The sequence below is a fragment of the Salvia splendens genome, chromosome 3 (genome assembly GCF_004379255.2).
Source record: "Salvia splendens isolate huo1 chromosome 3, SspV2, whole genome shotgun sequence".
NCBI classification, from domain to species: domain Eukaryota; kingdom Viridiplantae; phylum Streptophyta; class Magnoliopsida; order Lamiales; family Lamiaceae; genus Salvia; species Salvia splendens.
The window spans coordinates 803,584-820,922 of NC_056034.1; the positions used below are offsets into that span (position 1 = coordinate 803,584).

The following is a 17,339-nucleotide window of genomic DNA, read 5'->3' on the forward strand; positions in this document are numbered from 1 at the left end:
GTTTTTTTAAATGCAACATGATTATACTTACCATTAGTATATAATTTGATGCTGAAAATCTTAAAGTTTTATTATCATTTTTTTATTAAAAAGGTAACTGGAAAAATATATTGAAGACTATATTGTTGTAATATCGCACAGTAATATCAGTAAATATTAGGTTTATATAATTATTGTAATAATATCAGTAAATATTAGGTTGATATATATAATTATTGTAATATCAGTAAATATTAGGTTGATATAATTATTGATACTCGTTATGGGAAGTCATAATATAGTTGCATTACTTTATTTTTGTTAGATACATTCACTAACTTTCTCCAATTTTAATTTCTTAATTCCTCCCTTTTCTTTTTTATTGAGAAGTAACCTCCTCAAACAGACAATAAATAATACTCCCTCTATTCACCATTTAAAGTACCATTTCTTCATCTTGGTTTGTCCATGATTTATAGAACAATTTACTTTATTCCACTTTTAGTATGCGGACCCTACATTCCATTAACTTTTTTACGCTCGCAATCCAATATAAAACTAATCCTTTAAATGAGTCTCACATTCTACTCACTTTCTCCCTTTACTTTTTTTTTTTCACAGAGTTAAATAATTTTTTGAACTCGCGCTGAATCAAAAGGGCTCTTTAAATGGTGGACGAAGGGAGTATATAAGCAATAAAGAATTAAAATCTCACTACAACAAAAAATCGGATAAGTACACATTTTAATGCTATTAAGGATGTTAATTTGTACGTCTAATTATACCACTAACGCTTCATAAAGTGTCCTTATTGTTAGTTTCCCAACTAAAATTAGTTGCACCTAAAATACCCCCTTGTGACAATTATACCTCTTATTTGAGTAAAATCATCTTCTCAAATAAGTAGAAATATATAACGATATAGGAAGATGATCAAATTATAACTAATCTTAAATGCATAACTAGAGAACACGAATTTAGTTCACTATAAGAACAATTTTAGTTCACTATTAAAGCGATTTAGTACACTATAATTTATAGTGAAATATTTACTCTGTAAAATATTTAGTTCACTATAATGATGTTCTGGTTCACTCCGTGTTTTCAAATTCGTGTTGTCTAATTATACATTTAGCTAGTGGTTGTCGTATATCACTATTCGGAAGATATATGATTGAACATTAAATAAGATAATTGATTAATTATTATTCGAATTTACAAATACACACGTTGTGGCTAGTCACAATGTAATTGCACGACTTAATTTATATAAAGAAATAAAGAATGTATAAGAAATAAAATTATTATATTTATGTGGTTCGACTTCTTCAAGTTTAAACAATACAATTATGGATACATAATTGAATAATGCTCAATTACTTTATTGAGTTACTAGCTCTAATACTCAATATCACCAAATGATAAGTGGCTTGAAGAAAAGTGAATGTCTTGAGCAATATTTTCTAGATTTGCATAGAGTGCTTCATGTTGCAGATTATCAAATGTGGGCTGGTTAGCCATCCCTGTTTCATTAGCCATTTCACTTATCGATTCATGATCGTCGACCCAGCCTTTTGATTTGTCCTTCATTATTTCGGGCATGGACCCGAACCGACTTGTCTTGTGGCTTGACCCCTCACCATCGGATGACTGGTTAGTCATCCTTCTTTCAGTAACCCTACCCTCCATCTCACTATTCGATGAATGATCGTGGACCCGCTCTTTTAATTTTTCCAGCATGATTTGGGGCATGCGCCCGAACCGTCTCTCCTTGTGGCTGGACCTCTTACCATCAGATGACTCTGGCTCTTTGCCGCGAGCTTGACGAATTTTCTAAAAATAATTTTAAAACATTAGGGTTTACAACCATCAGCTTTTAATAAAAAATGAAAAAAGGTCGAGTATATTTATCTAATAGTACGAGAGAAAATTAATTTCAAAAATCAAGCAAAACAAGTAGGCAATAAAAAATGAAGTGTCTAAATATTTTAGATATAACTTATTATAAGTTTAAACTATTGAAAAACAAACCTGAAGATGACTCGCCACGTGCTTTTTTTCTAGGCCAGCTACATTCATCTTCTCCGCTATCTCCTTTGGATATATACCTAAATTGAAGCAATTATTAAATAAATGTTAGCTAGTTTCAATAGTATGCAATATTCATGTTTCAAAATTTTATATTTATAGTGTTAGGAAAAAATTCTTACTTCCATCCCCTAGTTGATAACAAACCTCCTCAAATTTCTCGTGTAGCTCTTTAGTCCAGTGGGTACACATCTTTCTCTTCACATTTCCTTGGCTCATCATACTATTATCGAAGTTGTGTTCGTTTTCAACGTATTTTTCGTTATAAGAATCGTTTCTTTTACGCTTCCCCTTATCCATATTGAACAAGTTGTTAGGGTTTTCCATTTCCCGAAATTCGGTGCCACACGGAGGCGTAATGTAGCTGGCTGCAATCAGCCTTTCGCGCTCTCTCATCACGCGCATGCTCTCCCTCGCCACATGCTTCCATAGGTATCTTAGCAACTCGGGGTTCGCTGGCCTCTTGATGTAGAGAAACGCCCCGTTCTCAATCACACTCACGGCCATCCTCGGATTGTCATCGTTCGACATCACTAGATGTGTACAACATGAAATAATAGAGAAATAAATTGAAATAAATATTGAAATGAAAAGGTCCAAATTTGGAGAAAATTAAATAGCTTACAAATTGTTGGTATTTCCATGCTTACTGCAAGTTGAAGAAGGTTGATTACATCAGGAGAGGTGATATTTGCTATGACCAAATCGATTTTCGTATTTCCATTTGTTAACATCAAGATAGCATCGCTAGCTAATTGGAAATGAGTAACTAATGTACCAAAAAAAAAGAAGATAAAATCAATAAGAAGAAGTTAATTGAAAATATTTATGGGTTCCAAATACATAATTATAGATAGAGTTAAGCATATAAATGTACTTAAATAGATTTTTGTAGGTGAAATACAAGATTATTTATAGAAACTATAAATTAAAATAATCATTATATATCGAAAATTTATAACATGTTATTGGATCTACTTTCATTTTCATATGTATATAGGCGTGTGATCCAAAAACAACTCAATTTAAAAATTGTTTATTTGTTACCGATATCTTTTTCTTAGGATAATGGACGATCATCGCCAATGCAAACTATTTTTCATTATATAGCAACCTATAAATCAATAATTTGCAAGATTTAAAATTTGCAAAAAGGATGATGTTGATTCTGATAGAACCAGACACGTTGTGGATAACCAAAAAACCTAGTTCAGCGATCAAAGGTCTCAGGTACGAATTCACCGTGATGAGACCCCTTAAATATATATTCACTTAACTATAAAAAAACGCATATATATGAATATATCGATAGAACTTACATAAATAATTAAAACATTAAAAATATATCTACCTCTGTACTGGCATGCTTCCATCAGCCTTGCGGTGTTTAAACAATTCAATTCATGGTCCAGAAATAGAACATGAATTTGATTCGTAAGTACCGAAAGATATGAAGTCATTTCGATGTAGGGTTTTTGAATTTAATTTAATTCAACAAAAATCTGCAAAGAGGCACGAAAAATGTATAAGTTGTGATATTGAAATAAAAAGTGAAAAAGACAAGAAACTTATGCAAGAAAATATGTATTAAGACCTCAAGAGAACTGAGTTCTATTTTTTTTTTGTACAAATAGAAAGTATGGATACAAGGTGGTATTTATAGTGTGTTTTGGATTTCAAATAACTTATTAAAATTGTTTAATTATTTGTTTGTTATTTAATCTATTTATTTTCTACTCGTTTTCACACGGCTGGTTTTAATAAATTATTGTTTTTTTTAAATGCAACATTATTATACTTACCATTAGTATATAATAAGGTGCTGAAAATCTTAAAGTTTGATTATCATTTTTTCTATAAAAAGGTAACTGGAAAATATATTGAAGACTATATTGTTGTAATATCGCACTCTAATAAGTAAATATTAGGTTGATATACTTATTGATACTCGTTGTGGGAAGTCATAATATAGTCCTAGTTACATAACTTTATTTTTATAAGATACATTCACTAACTTTCTCCTATTTTAGTTTCTTAATTCCCCCCTTTTCTTTTTTATTGAGAAATAACCTCCTCAAACAGTCAATAAATACTCCATATACTATCTCTCTGTCGTCCACCATTTAAAGAACGATATAGTCACTTACCTTATTCCGCTTTTAGTATGCGAACCCCACATTCCATCAACTTTTTACACTCACAATCCAATATAAAATTAATACATTAAATGAGTCTCACATTCCACTCACTTTCTCCCTTTACTTTTTTTTTTCACAAAGTCAAACAACTTTTTAAAACTCATTTTGAGTCAAAATAACACTTTAAATGGTGGACTAAGGGAACATATATGCAGTAAAGAATTAAAATCTCTATGTGGGTCGACTTCTTAAATAATACAATTATGGATACATAATTGAAGAATGATCAATTACTTAATGAGATACTTAATCTAATTTAGAAAACTCATATCAATTGATGATGAAGAGTGTGTGTCTAGTGCAATAATTCTGGATGAGGGTGGAATGCTTCATTTCTCATACTATTATACATGGGCTGGTTAGCCATCCCTGTTTCAGTAGCCTTAGACTCCATTTCACTTCTCGGTCCATGATCGTAGGCTCGGTCTTCTGATTTTTCCTTCTTCAATCGAGGCATGGACCCGAACCGCCTCAGCTTGCGGCTTGACCCTTCTCTACCGGACGACTTGGGATTGGCCCCTGGGGTTGACTTTCGCTCTTCGGGCGATCGCCAGTTCTCATTCCGACAATTCTAAAACATAATTTTCAAAATATTAAGATATTTTCAATATATTGTTAGGCATTGAATTTATATATAATAACTTATTGTATGATATAATTAAGTTGTTGAGAAACAAACCTGAAGATGACTTGCCACTTGCATTCTTGTTAGTCCAGGCACATTCATCTTCTCCAATATTTCCTTTGGAAAGATACCTATTTTATAAAATTGAAGAAATTATTATAGGTAAATGTTAGCTAGTTTCAATGTACAATATTCATATACAAAATGTTGTCTATGACTAAATTAATGTAGACAAAAAATAATCTTACTTCCATCCCCTAATTGGTTTATAGCATCTATAAATTTCTCGTGTAGCTCTTTAGTCCACTCCGTACACATCTTTCTCTTGACCTTTCCTTGGCTCATCCTACTATTATCAAAGTTGTATTCCTTTTCAACATATTTTTCGTTATAGTAATCGTTCATTTTACACTTCCCATTATCCATCACGAACGAGTTGTTATTAGGGTTTTCCACGTCCCCAAACCCGACGCCACATGGAGGCGTAATGTAGCTGGCCGACATCAGCCTTTCGCGCTCTCTCATCACACGCATATGCATGGTCTCCCTCGCTACGTGCTGCCATAGGTATCTTAGCATCTCGGGGTTCGCTGGCCTCTTGAAGTAGAGAAACGCACCGTTGTCAATCGCACTCACGGCCATGCTCGGGTCGTAATCGACAGGCGACATCACTAGATGTGTAGAAGATTAAAAATTAAATAATTACATGCATACTTAGTGAAAAATAAATATTGAAATAATTAAAAGGCCCCCAAAATTAGAGAAAATTAATAATCTTACAAATTGTTGGTATTCCCTTGTTACTGCAAGTTCAAGAATCTTGAATGCGTCAGATGTGTTGATATTTGTTATGATCAAATCAATTTTCGTCTTTCCATTTGATAACATTAAGATAGCAGCCCCAGCTAAATCCACATGACTAACTAATATAGGAGTACAAAAAAAGGATGGATTAAATAAAAAAGAAGAACTTAAATTTAAGTTATTGAAAATATTTAGAACTTATATAAGAAAATGCAATGTTTAGGAGTATCAAATAATTAATTATAGACAGAGATAAGCCTATCAAATATACATAAATAGATTATTTATCTAAAAAAAATCATGACATGTTATTGGGAATTTCTTTCATTTTTTCTGATTATATCAAATTAAAGGTAATTTGTTAAGGATTCTCACGATATCCTAATTGCATTTGTTTGAAAAACAATAGTACTATTGAATGGGCTTTCGTGAATTTTCATATATTTCGTGAATTTGATAATTAGTTGAATATTTTCAAACTCGAGATGAGTAGTACCAAAAATTCGACAAAACCATACACGAAAAAATGGAAAATATCAAAACCCCTACTTCGTGTTTAGTGTGTCTACTAGTTATTCGAATGTGGTGTTCAATTACTCAAGACTGATTATATACAAGACTGGTATGACTCCAATGTCGAACATTTTTAATCCAAGACTAGTTAAACACAACACTATATATCCACAATTGAACAATATGTGTGAACTGAAAAAAGCAAAAAAAAAATATATATCTACCTCTGTACTGGCATGCTTCTAGCAGGCTTGTGGTATCTAAATAATTCCATTCATGGTCCACAAATAGAACATGAATTTCATGCATAACCGATAGATATGAATTCATTTGCACTTAATTTGATGCAATAAAATCTGCAAAGATGCACAATAAATGTATTAGAGTTTAAATAAGTTGATATTGAAATAAAATGTGAAAAAAACAAGACTTAATAAGATAAATACATATATGTATTTATGTATTAAGACCTCAGTAGAAATGAGTTCGAATTTTTTGTACAAATTGAAAGTTATAAAAAAATCAGTTGATAATTAACCACAATTAAAATAATTGTTGTATACTTTTATGCAATCAATTTAGCTAGGGATAACATTTTATGAACAAAAAATAGAATTCTATCTCTAGATGAGTTATCTACCCTACCAAACATACTTGACATGAGTCTATATAAGTGTCGTTGGATTATTTAAATATATTTTATAAATTATTGCGAAATATTTTAAATAACCTTTTGCTTCATTTCACAATATTACTCCATTGTCCTAAGTTACATGTTACTTATTTTTTTAGCAAAAAAGTTAAAAAATTGATGATATTTAATTAGTTGGCTAAATAGGAAACAAAATACTAGAGATGATAAATTAGAAAAATAAAGAGAAAATAAAGTGAAAAGTTTTTCTGTGCATGTTCTCGCATAGATCCACTCAATTAATTAATTTATTAAGATTTAGTTAATATTTATTTAACTACTTCTGAACATAAATAATATTATTATCATTATTATTATTATTTATTATTTATTATTATTATTATTATTATTATAAAATAAAATACTAGGATATGTTGAGAGATCACTTAATTTGTGTGATCTTGATTATTAGTCACTAGATTCGGTGATCTAATGGCTTAAATATAGATGTGAATTTTTGAAAATATTAATTTAATTTTAAAATATAGCACTGTCAATCTGGTAATTATGCAATTCCTGACATTGCTCAATATTTCCATAATAAGTATGACTTATCCTCATTATTCTGTATATATACTTATAATCTTTTTACTAATCTGGTAAAAAATGGGTTAATTGTCAATTTGACGGCTCATGGCTTTGTCAAAATTGAACAAAAAACGGACTAAATAAAAAAAGTTAACGACACGAAAATAACAAACTTAATATTTTGGACTAAAATTGTAAAACGAGTATATATTTAAGACCAAAAATAAACTTTAATCTTTCCTGAAAGCATAAATTTGTCTAAACATTGAAGAATGAATTTCAATGTATTTATATACTTTGTTTTATACTTTGTAACGTCTAAATTAGTTGATTATAATTATTGATTACCTAATTAAAGTGACTAACTATTATAAATGGTGGAGAATTGAGAAAAAATTAAATGAATAAATTTTAGAGTGCTACATTGGGCATTTCTTTGTTATGGGCTTGTGTTGTCAAACTGGAGATAAAAATCTTACTAATTTATGGGCCCTAAATGTATTGGAATTTCAAACTTATCAATGATGACGCCCCAAAATTAGGCCGCTTATTACAAGAAAATTCAAATATTAAATTTAGGAAGAAGATAAATAAAATTCCAAATTCATATATTTGAATTAAGGGAATTTAGAAAGAAAATTTGTATACCTACTAACAAATAATCGAATTAAATACATTTTCAAAACGACAACTTAAAAGAAGAAAATAATGGCACGAAAAGTAAAAATGATGCCGTGGGACCCAGACGCTAAAAACCTCCAAATAAGCCTAAACTCCAGGTCACGCCACTCATATAAATTCATAATTCAACAAATTTAATTTAAATACAACTATTATAATCCAAAATCATCACCACCTCCAAATTTCGTTTCGCCAAACTGAAAAATATTCTCTGAAGCTTCAGCGCCTTCATCAATGGAGCGTCTGCGCCTCTTCCTCCACCACATCCTCTCCTTCCACATAAGCCTCGCCTCCACCATCTCCCACTACCTCTTCTCTCCCTTCTCCAAAATCCGCCGCTTCCCGATCATCACTCCAATCTCCGAGTGGTTCCTCTCCGTCTACTTCAAATTCGCATGCAACCTGATCCAATGCACAGTCGATTTGGACGACCAGACCACCATGCATTTCCTCGCCCCAGCCCACCGCCGATTCAACAAGCCGAATCTGGTGATGATCCACGGCTACGGCGGCAACTCGAAGTGGCAATTCGTCTACCAGGTTGGCCGCATTGATTTTTGTTGTTACAGTGTGAATCGATCTCGATTTATGTGTATAATCACACGGAATTGTTGATAGGCTAAAGTAGAAATTCACTCGACTGATATTTGCTTCCGATTTTCACCTGATTTTATCTGAAAATTGCGGCGAAATTTGTATACCAGGCTTCGCTGCATTGGTTTTGTTGTTCGTCGATCTCTATTTATGTATCTAATCTCACGGAAATTGTAGATAGGCTAAAGTAAGGATTCACTCAGCTGAATTTGCTTCCGATTTCGCCTGATTTCATCTGAATTGCAGCGAAATTTGTCTAGCAGGTTTGGTTGCATTAATTTTGTTGTGACAGTGTGAATCGATCTCGGTTTTCGTATCAATTTTGTAAAGTAGAATTCAGTCGACTGAAATGGCTTCCGTTTTTCGTCTGATTTTTATCTGAATGCAGTGGAATTGTTTTGGAATTTTGATTTTAGGCTATCTTTGTAGGTTGCCTCGCTAGCGGAATCCTTCAACGTCTACATACCAGACCTCCTCTTCTTTGGGAAATCATACTCGAACCGCGCGAACCGCACCGAGGCATTTCAGGCGGAGTGCGTGGCAGCGGGACTGAGGAGATTGGGTGTTGAGAGGTGCTCGATATATGCAATCAGCTACGGCGGATTCGTTTGCTACCGGATGGCTGAGATGCACCCGGAGCTGGTGGAGAAGGCAGTGATTGTGAGCAGTGGGGTCGGGTGCACACAGAGCCAGAAAGGGGAACAGATGAAAAACGTGGGGATTGATGTATTGGATCTTCTCCTTCCTCGGACGCCAGTTGGGATGAAGCGGCTGGTGGAGCTCTCTGTCCATAAGTCCAATCCGCTGCGGTGGGCCCCGGATTTCGTGCTCGAGGAGTTTATTGATGTGAGTGCTCTAAATGGGAATTCAATGTTGTGCAGCTCTTTTGATGCGTGTTGCTTCTACAGTTTGACAATGCGTTAGCTCTTTTAATGTTTGATGTTACTGTTGCATTTGCTGGCCTATGATGATTATCTTTAATGCTGCTAAGTTAGTTGTGTGGTGATTGTGATATTGAGTCTGGTTATCTTTAGATGCTTTCACGTTGATGATGTTAAGGTGAACGTTGGATCAATCGTTGATTATGTAGGTAAGGTGTGAATATCTGAATTATGGCTATTGCATGTTCAACAATTGAGATGTTGAGTCTGGTTATCTTTAGATGCTTTCATATTTGATGATGATAAGGTGACACGTTGGTTCAATAGTTGATTATGTAGGTAGGTGTGAGTATCTGAATTATGGCTATTGCTTGTTCAACAATTGGCTGCTCTTTCAGTAGATGTCCTTGTCTTGCAGTCTTAGTGTCGTCGTGGACTATTTGATGACGATGTTGCAAGTTGATATTGTTATTGACTTTTCTATCTCAGTGGTTGGTGATAAAAAAAGATAAGCAGAGGAGAGGAAACTTTTTCGGATATGCTCCTAGGTTTTGTTTTCTTGATCTAGTTGGTTACACATTGCTAGAAGTAATATCTATTTTATCATCTAAGGTCTCAAGCATGAAAGTGGTAGCTTATAAGTTATACCTTTCTTATAATATTAGCAAAAGTTAACGTTTATCTAATAATTATGAGTTCAATCTAAACATGTCACAATCGGTGCTTGTTGTTAATCAAATTGATGTTGACAGGATGAAGTGACTAACATATACGGGGATTACTTGTCAGCTTAGATTTTTCTGCATCATTATTTCTACCAAGTTGCAAACAACTTGCAAAATCAGTGGGTGTTGGCCTCTTAGAGCGCCATCTATTTTCGAGCCTGTATCAATACTTTACAGCTATACTTGTTTCTATCTTGGTCCCTGATCAATGAGATTATGAGAAGCATGTATTAGTGATGTATACATTACAGTGTTTCTAAATGATTGTGTTAGAATTTGAACAAGCACAATTCATGAACTCCGTTCTCACACACTGCGTTCTTTGGGTAGACAATGTGCAACACTAACAGGAAGGAGAAACAAGAGCTGGTAGAACATCTCTTGGCCAATAGTGAAAAATGCAAGGTCCAACCACTTAGTCAGGTATTATTGACATTTCATCTTATTTACAATAATACGTATCGAGCTCTCACAAATCATGACATCCTGCGATTATGAAGGAAATATTGCTTGTGTGGGGCGACAAGGATAAGATCTTCCCTTTAAACTTCGCCTATGAGTTGCAGAGGTATGTTACTATTTGCCTTGAATGTAAATCTCCATGCTTTAGGTCTAGCAAAGCCAACATAAATCACATATTCATCTTTGTTAATGCAGAAACTTGGGCCCGAAAGCTAGTCTGGAAATCCTCCGGGATGCAGGGCATGCAGTAAACTTCGACTCTCCCGATTCCTTGAATGATCTGATAAAAGGATTCATCTTAGAGTGATACATACCAAGCAGGTTTATCTTCATATGGTTGAAATACACGATAAAATGTTCTTTAGAAGGCGTTTTTGCTCGATTATAGATGCCCGGGCAATCTCGGATCATAGGCATAGTACACGGGCCGTGTGTGGGTGTCTGTGTCTCAAAAGCAGCTGTAGTGTTGTTTGTAAGGCTGTTGCTAGTTGTCCTGGTTCAAAAAAGTGGCTTGTAGAATTTGTATAATAGTTGTATTGCATGATTTTGTGGAAACTAGCAGCTGCCATGAATTCTAAAATTATCTACTACTCCATAAAACTCGTTTTATTTTTCATCTGTGATTATACGGGTTTAAAAACTATAGGGATCATCTGAGAATTATTGGTATGCTTTTTTATTGTATTTACTACAGTACTTTGTAAGTTTAAAGGACCCAAGGTTTATTAAAGTCACTTATTTCTATTATCAGAATAAAATACACTATGATATAATTATTTTATAGGCAAAAATGAATTTAAATCTTAAGATTGCGTCACAGTGGTGAACTTGAATTTGAGAGAACTTGAATTTGAGACTTAAGGTGGCATAATTTTAATTACTACTATTTGATTAATGATTTTCAGGTTGTGTACGGTAATAGGTGTATATTTCATTTATCTGGTCTCTATCTGTAATAAAGTCAATTAATGCAAAATTAATTCTATCCAAACAAAATTAATAGGGCCCCTATATACAGACGGCAGATTTCCGGCGCAGCCCAATTTTGACTGTGTCTCCTGAATAAATACTCAATTTTTTAGGGGTAAAAACAATTCTCTAGTGGTAGATAGAAAGGGTCATATGTCAAGAACGTAAAATAAGAAAGTCAGAGTTAGAAAAAATAACTTGACGATTAATTATTATAAATTAATTAATATGGAAGTACCAAATGAAAAAAAATATTTTTTATAGATTAAGAGAGTACTTATAATTTATTTGGCATTAGCAATACGTGGTACGAAATTTATGTTTTGAATTCACTTGAGAGTTGCTGTAAATACTTTTATTACTTTATTACATTTATAACAAATTAATATTATGATAATTCTTTACCTATAACACAATACTTAGATATACGATAAGAATACTTTTTTTAAAAAAGGAATTAAAATGAAAATTGCTGAGCAAAAACAAAACCTTTTTTTACGCGGGGGGAAGAAATAGGCGACAAATTCACAACACAGAGCAAACCGGAGAAGAAATTCCGAGCAGTCAATCAGCGGCGGAAGAGATGTCGATTCACGACCGCGCGACGGCGGCGGTCCTGGCGCAGATGATGATGGCGGCGGACGGCGCCTTGTTTGGCTTCGGCGTCACCTACGTGGCGTATCGCAGCATCCGCAAATACGCGGGCACTGCATCCGCCCTACGGAAAATTCGCGACGCGCCGGAGGTTCAGCCGTCCGATCTCCGGTCGATTCTCACCGAAGGCGACGATTCTAGTAGCTCGGATTCTGACGGCGGAGAGTCATCCAGCTCGAATGGGGGCGGGAGATTGGTCATCGTTAGGGGTAGTGTGGAGGTGAAATCGGCCACGGAGAAGGCGAATTGGAAGGCCTTGATGGGGAGTAATTTAGTCGCTTCGAAGGCTTCTGGTGAAAAGGGGGTGATTTTGCAGAGAACTCAAACTGTATGTTATTTACTTTATTAGCCTATTTTTTAGAGAAATTTATTCTAAAATTCAGCATTTCTACTTTTACTGATTGAGTAGGCACGAAGTGATGATGCTTTACTAGTAATCTCTAAATCATGTTTGTTGAATTAATGTTTTCTCTTTTGAATTGCCCCTTGAAGTGTATATACAATGAGTGGAAGGGGGTTTTTGGATGGACTGCTGACCTGCGCAATATGATTTCTGGATCCTTGAAAGAGCATGAGACATCTTCTACGAGGATGGTAATTTGCTATATCTTCAATAATTCATTTGCTTGCAGTTGTGGTATTATGTCCTGTTTTATCTGCCTTTGCTTGTTGCTACACATTTTATAAGTTCAGAATTATTCGTCAAATCATTTAGTTGTCTTCTACTTTCTAAATGCATTGGTCTTCTCTCGCTCCTTAACTGCTTTGATTTGCTATATATTGTCAAGCATTAGATGGTTTTGCTGTACTAAGCTTCTAACTAGTCAGATTGCCTGCATATGCAATGTTCTGAAAAATTGGATTCTATGGCTTGGTCATTAGAACATCATGCATAAAGTGACTAAGAGCCACTTACATTCTGCTTCGTCTCGGAATAACATGTTTTATTTGGCAAGAGATCCATCTCTATAGCTCCACTCTAGTGGGTAACTGGATACTGGATTAGACTGATTAGACATAGAGAATATTTTTTGTTTCTGCAACTATGATATTGAGGTTGGTCTTCAATGACATATGCATTGGATATTTTCCCTCAGGTACCTTTCATTCTTGTTGAAGGCACGAAATGGCCGCACTCTGATTATGTTGTTGTGAACATGGAAGGATCAAATCACCCGCTACCTCTAACAACAGTTTATCAGCACTTGCAGCCTATTAGTGCTACTCCTTTAACTTTCCTGCAGGCAATTTGTGGTCTTGAATATCCTGTGAGTTTCATATTATCTATACTTTTTTGTGATAAAAATTGTTTTATGCTGTTCTTTATTTTTTCATACTTACAAAAATAATTTACCCTCAGGTTGGAATGCTCTATGAGGAAAAAATTCTCCCTCTTGGGAAGGATATAACTGCTGTTGGAATCTGCAGTCTAAACAATGGGGCTTTTGAGATAAAAGCCTCCAAGGATCTTCCTTGTTTCCTGTATGTGGATTTGTCTCTTAAAACATCCATTGATTATGCGTTATGTGTTAGCCTGCTAGATCATGATATATTCACTTTATCCTATGACTAACTGTACCACCATGTTTGTCTTCTTTGTGTATTTTTCTAGGTTCCAGATTAATCTTTATGGGCCTATGGCCTTATTGTGTACAGTTTTTTTTTTTTTGGGGGGGGGGTATCCCTATATTCTGAGTTGTGTATTATATTCGAGGTGCTGTGTGAGAACTGTTGCATGATTTCTTCGTTTTGTTACCTTTGACAGTATTCAAAGCAATATTCTTGACATTCCTGCTGCTATTTAAGACCATTTTTTTATTCAGGCAAAGTATCAAACAGGAATGCTCTGCAACTTGTAATTCTACATTAAGTGTAGCCTCTAGTGGTAAAATTTCTTCCTCAACAAGAGATGTTTTAGAAATTGACCAATCTTGTGCTCTATCTGTAGGTCTGCTTTGACTAAAGATCAACTCGTGGTAGATCTTTCCTTCAAGACAAAAGTGTTAATGTGGAGTGGACTTGTATTTGGAACCATTGCTATAGGTATCCTGGGCTATTCTGTTGTAAGGTATGCTTCTCTAAACATGTCAGATTAGGTTTTAATCTACAAAGAGTTGGCGTTATAGAAATACTTCTATTAACTTGGTAATTTTATCCCAAATGAAGATCTCTTTGTTTGCCTTGAAAACTAGCTTTTGAGGGAATTATACTCTCTCTCATGGTCGATCAGAAAAGCTTCTCATTTTTCCTAACTTTTATGTTGAAATAGTACATGTTTTAGACACGAACCAGTTTCTGTGGGATCTTAAAATATCCACCTTTTATCAGAATAAGATTTTAGCCCCTAGCTTATCTGAACTTCAATTAACTCCATCTCTATTTGTTTCTATGGAATTTTCACTCGAATTACAACGCTAATTTGCATATTGTTATTGTTATGTCTTCACACTGACTTTGTGTAGGAACTGGACCAAGTATAAACAGTGGAGAAGCCAGCGGCGAACTCAGCAGCAAAATAACTCTACTATCACTGGCACTGAATCTTTGAACGATGAAGTCTTGGATGAAGAAGCTGAAGAAATTCCCGATGGAGAGCTCTGTGTCATTTGCCTCATGAGAAGACGGCGCTCTGCCTTTGTCCCCTGTGGACATTTGGTCTGCTGTCAGCGTTGTGCGCTCTCTATCGAGCGTGAGATATCTCCGAAATGTCCCCTATGCAGACAGACAATCCGGAGCTCAGTGAGAATTTACGACTCCTGAGAGTACTCAAGATGCCTGCCAGATTTAGCATAGAGATAAATTACATCTGTTTGATATTTATTTTGTACTAACCGTAGATTCATTAGAAAGTATTGAGAATGTGACAATACATTTGTATATATACTAAATTTTGTGGTATCTTATTCGATCCATCTTCTCCTTCATTCTTGTTTCTTTTTCGTTTCCTTTAATTGAGATGCTTTTGAAGAGTGTGGGGACAGGAACCAGAGGTGACAGGACTACAAAAAGAGATTAAAATTCATTCAAGAAAACAGAGGTCAAAAACCATTTCTTCACAACTATGTCAATCACTCCTTCACTCTCACATCCATCTTCCACAGTGAGCAGAAGGACACCGGCTGTCCCTTCAACCACAGCCCGACACAGCCGTCTTTCTCATCGACCCGAATCTCCCAGTTGCTGTCGTACTTCCTCAGCAAGGCTCTGGCTCCATCAATGGTCTCTTCTCCCAACACCTCTCCTTTAAATCCTGCATTTTTCATTCTCTCACACCATTTCTCTTTCCTCTCATTCATCTCCCCCACATTCACCAGCACCTTGGCTGCTTCTGCTTCGATCATGCGCCTCTCGTCGCTCTCGCGGCCTTTGTACGCGATGCTGGTCGAGTCCAAGAACCTCCACAGGTAATCCACCCTCCTTGAGAAGGCTGTTGTGAAATCTCCACAGGTATTGCAGCTGCAGTCTGTGTTGTTTTCACTCAATATTACTCCCTTTGGCTGCAGGCTTCTTAGCACTCTCAGAAACTCTGTTCTGTCGTCAGGGGCGCTGTGGCTGAGGTTGTGCAGCCGGAACTGTGCGCAGACGATTAGTGTTTCGTCTCTGGTAGAGTTGATGGCTTGTGAGTTGAGATTTTGGAGGTGGGAGCTGTCCATTTTGTTGATCTGCAGGTTCACATTCATGTCCTTGGCGAAGGTGAGGAGTTTGGAGGCGAAATCGTAGTTGTGAGGGGCATGAGCGAAGGGGGTGACGTTTCTTGACTCGTCGTCGGTTGGGGGCAGAGGGACCACCGTGAGGCGGACTAATGGGGGTGGCCCGCCTGCGCGACGAGTCAGTTCTTCGAGGAGAGTAGGCCATTGGAGGCCATGTGAGACTCCAATGTCAAGAATGTGGAGATTGGTTGGTTGATGCTGCTCGCCAAGAATTTGAAGTATTGAGGTGTTTGCAACATTGTTTGGGATTCGAAACCATGGGTTGATGTCGTTGAATTTGATCAGGGAGTTTCTAAAGAATATGGGATTGCTAGATGCGAAAGTGTTTCCGGCCGACGACGAGAAGCTGCCGGCGCTGGCACCGCCGGCGAGGTGGTGCGTGATCGCCTGAAGGCCGTGGTGCGCCAGCCGGTGGTTGGCGTCGCCGTTGAGGGAGGCGAGGTCATGCAGCACGTACAAGAAGTGCTGCACGCGGGACGGATTCCGGCCGGTGATGGCGGCGGCGCACGGGTTGAGCAGCTGCTCCGCCCACCTCCCTTCCTTGTTGTTGCCGTTGCTGCCGCCGCCGTTCCCTCCCGACTTGCCTCCTTTCTTATTCACCGCCGGTTTTCTCGGCCCGGCCGCCACCTCCGTGCCGGCCTCGTGCCCTTGACGGCTCGTGCTCTTCCGGGCCGTCTTCGGGCTCGAGCCGTCAGGTGTCAACTTCCTCTTCTTGCTCAAATCTATGGACATCGACCGGTCGGAAACTACCGAGTCTGCTGGAGTCGGGGCCGTGCTGGCCGCGGCCGCGACAACAGGAGTGTTGAAGCTACCATTGATCAGCTGTTCAAGACTCTGGCTTTGATCCCACCATGAGTCGCCGCTGAAGTCTCCGCCCTCGTAGGGATCGTCGAAGATCGTCGGAAAGTACGAGATCGAATCCTCGATCCATCCGACGACGTGGTCGGGAGGCGGGCCAGTCTCCGATCCGTCAATCGTCATGATTTAATTAGCTATTATCTCTTTACCAAAGAAAAAAGGGGGAGAGCAGCCAAATCAAAAATGTGTTTTAAGTTGTTGATAATTTCATTTGATGAGAAAGAGGCCTAAGATAGGAATCACAAGCATCATGGGGCGGTGTGTTGTTACGTTATATCATGTGTTAAATAATACAACAAGAATTAGTCTATTTGGGAATGAGACAAATCGAGGAATATTCAAATTTTAGGGTGTGCTGTTATTTTGGATGTTGTGATGT

The 17,339-nt window shown here is 36.4% G+C and overlaps 5 protein-coding genes across 5 annotated transcripts; 2 read left to right on the top strand and 3 right to left on the bottom strand.

Moving 5' to 3' along the window:
• Nucleotides 1–1,377: 1,377 nt before the first annotated feature.
• On the bottom strand, nt 1,378–2,598 carry LOC121795269 (two-component response regulator ARR14-like). The gene is made up of 3 exons (XM_042193769.1): nt 2,190–2,598; nt 2,011–2,087; nt 1,378–1,812 (listed from the first exon to the last, which is right to left on the bottom strand). Exons 1-3 carry the CDS (start codon nt 2,596–2,598, stop codon nt 1,378–1,380), a joined length of 921 nt encoding a protein of 306 aa, XP_042049703.1.
• Nucleotides 2,599–4,560: 1,962 nt separating this feature from the next.
• On the bottom strand, nt 4,561–5,559 carry LOC121795271 (two-component response regulator ARR14-like). The gene is made up of 3 exons (XM_042193775.1): nt 5,139–5,559; nt 4,945–5,021; nt 4,561–4,836 (listed from the first exon to the last, which is right to left on the bottom strand). Exons 1-3 carry the CDS (start codon nt 5,557–5,559, stop codon nt 4,561–4,563), a joined length of 774 nt encoding a protein of 257 aa, XP_042049709.1.
• A 2,706-nt stretch (nt 5,560–8,265) lies between these two features.
• Nucleotides 8,266–11,513, top strand: LOC121793466 (2-hydroxy-6-oxononadienedioate/2-hydroxy-6-oxononatrienedioate hydrolase-like). Its single transcript, XM_042191477.1, has 5 exons — nt 8,266–8,647; nt 9,131–9,547; nt 10,638–10,730; nt 10,808–10,875; nt 10,965–11,513. Exons 1-5 carry the CDS (start codon nt 8,342–8,344, stop codon nt 11,074–11,076), a joined length of 996 nt encoding a protein of 331 aa, XP_042047411.1. The 5' UTR covers nt 8,266–8,341; the 3' UTR covers nt 11,077–11,513.
• A 692-nt stretch (nt 11,514–12,205) lies between these two features.
• On the top strand, nt 12,206–15,316 carry LOC121794171 (E3 ubiquitin-protein ligase SPL2-like). The gene is made up of 6 exons (XM_042192217.1): nt 12,206–12,720; nt 12,885–12,986; nt 13,490–13,660; nt 13,753–13,874; nt 14,341–14,460; nt 14,855–15,316. The coding sequence occupies exons 1-6, from the start codon at nt 12,322–12,324 to the stop codon at nt 15,150–15,152; spliced, it is 1,212 nt and encodes a 403-aa protein (XP_042048151.1). The 5' UTR covers nt 12,206–12,321; the 3' UTR covers nt 15,153–15,316.
• On the bottom strand, nt 15,209–17,286 carry LOC121794170 (protein NODULATION SIGNALING PATHWAY 1-like). Its single transcript, XM_042192216.1, has one exon. The coding sequence runs from the start codon at nt 17,081–17,083 to the stop codon at nt 15,461–15,463; it is 1,623 nt and encodes a 540-aa protein (XP_042048150.1). The 5' UTR covers nt 17,084–17,286; the 3' UTR covers nt 15,209–15,460.
• Between the last annotated feature and the right edge of the window lie 53 nt (nt 17,287–17,339).

Excerpts from the sequence above, each read along its gene's own strand:
- LOC121795269 (XM_042193769.1), bottom strand. The coding sequence starts at position 2,598 with ATGTCGAACGATGACAATCCGAGGATGGCCGTGAGTGTGATTGAGAAC. Across the intron at positions 2,088-2,189 it reads TTATCAACTAGGGGATGGAA|GTATATATCCAAAGGAGATA; the intron begins GTAAGAATTTTT and ends GCTTCAATTTAG. Across the intron at positions 1,813-2,010 it reads ACGTGGCGAGTCATCTTCAG|AAAATTCGTCAAGCTCGCGG; the intron begins GTTTGTTTTTCA and ends AATTATTTTTAG.
- LOC121794170 (XM_042192216.1), bottom strand. The coding sequence starts at position 17,083 with ATGACGATTGACGGATCGGAGACTGGCCCGCCTCCCGACCACGTCGTC.
- LOC121794171 (XM_042192217.1), top strand. The coding sequence starts at position 12,322 with ATGTCGATTCACGACCGCGCGACGGCGGCGGTCCTGGCGCAGATGATG. Across the intron at positions 12,721-12,884 it reads TTTTGCAGAGAACTCAAACT|TGTATATACAATGAGTGGAA; the intron begins GTATGTTATTTA and ends TGCCCCTTGAAG. Across the intron at positions 12,987-13,489 it reads AGACATCTTCTACGAGGATG|GTACCTTTCATTCTTGTTGA; the intron begins GTAATTTGCTAT and ends ATTTTCCCTCAG.
- LOC121793466 (XM_042191477.1), top strand. The coding sequence starts at position 8,342 with ATGGAGCGTCTGCGCCTCTTCCTCCACCACATCCTCTCCTTCCACATA. Across the intron at positions 8,648-9,130 it reads AGTGGCAATTCGTCTACCAG|GTTGCCTCGCTAGCGGAATC; the intron begins GTTGGCCGCATT and ends CTATCTTTGTAG. Across the intron at positions 9,548-10,637 it reads TGCTCGAGGAGTTTATTGAT|ACAATGTGCAACACTAACAG; the intron begins GTGAGTGCTCTA and ends TTCTTTGGGTAG.
- LOC121795271 (XM_042193775.1), bottom strand. The coding sequence starts at position 5,559 with ATGTCGCCTGTCGATTACGACCCGAGCATGGCCGTGAGTGCGATTGAC. Across the intron at positions 5,022-5,138 it reads AAACCAATTAGGGGATGGAA|GTATCTTTCCAAAGGAAATA; the intron begins GTAAGATTATTT and ends TTTATAAAATAG. Across the intron at positions 4,837-4,944 it reads AAGTGGCAAGTCATCTTCAG|AATTGTCGGAATGAGAACTG; the intron begins GTTTGTTTCTCA and ends ATTATGTTTTAG.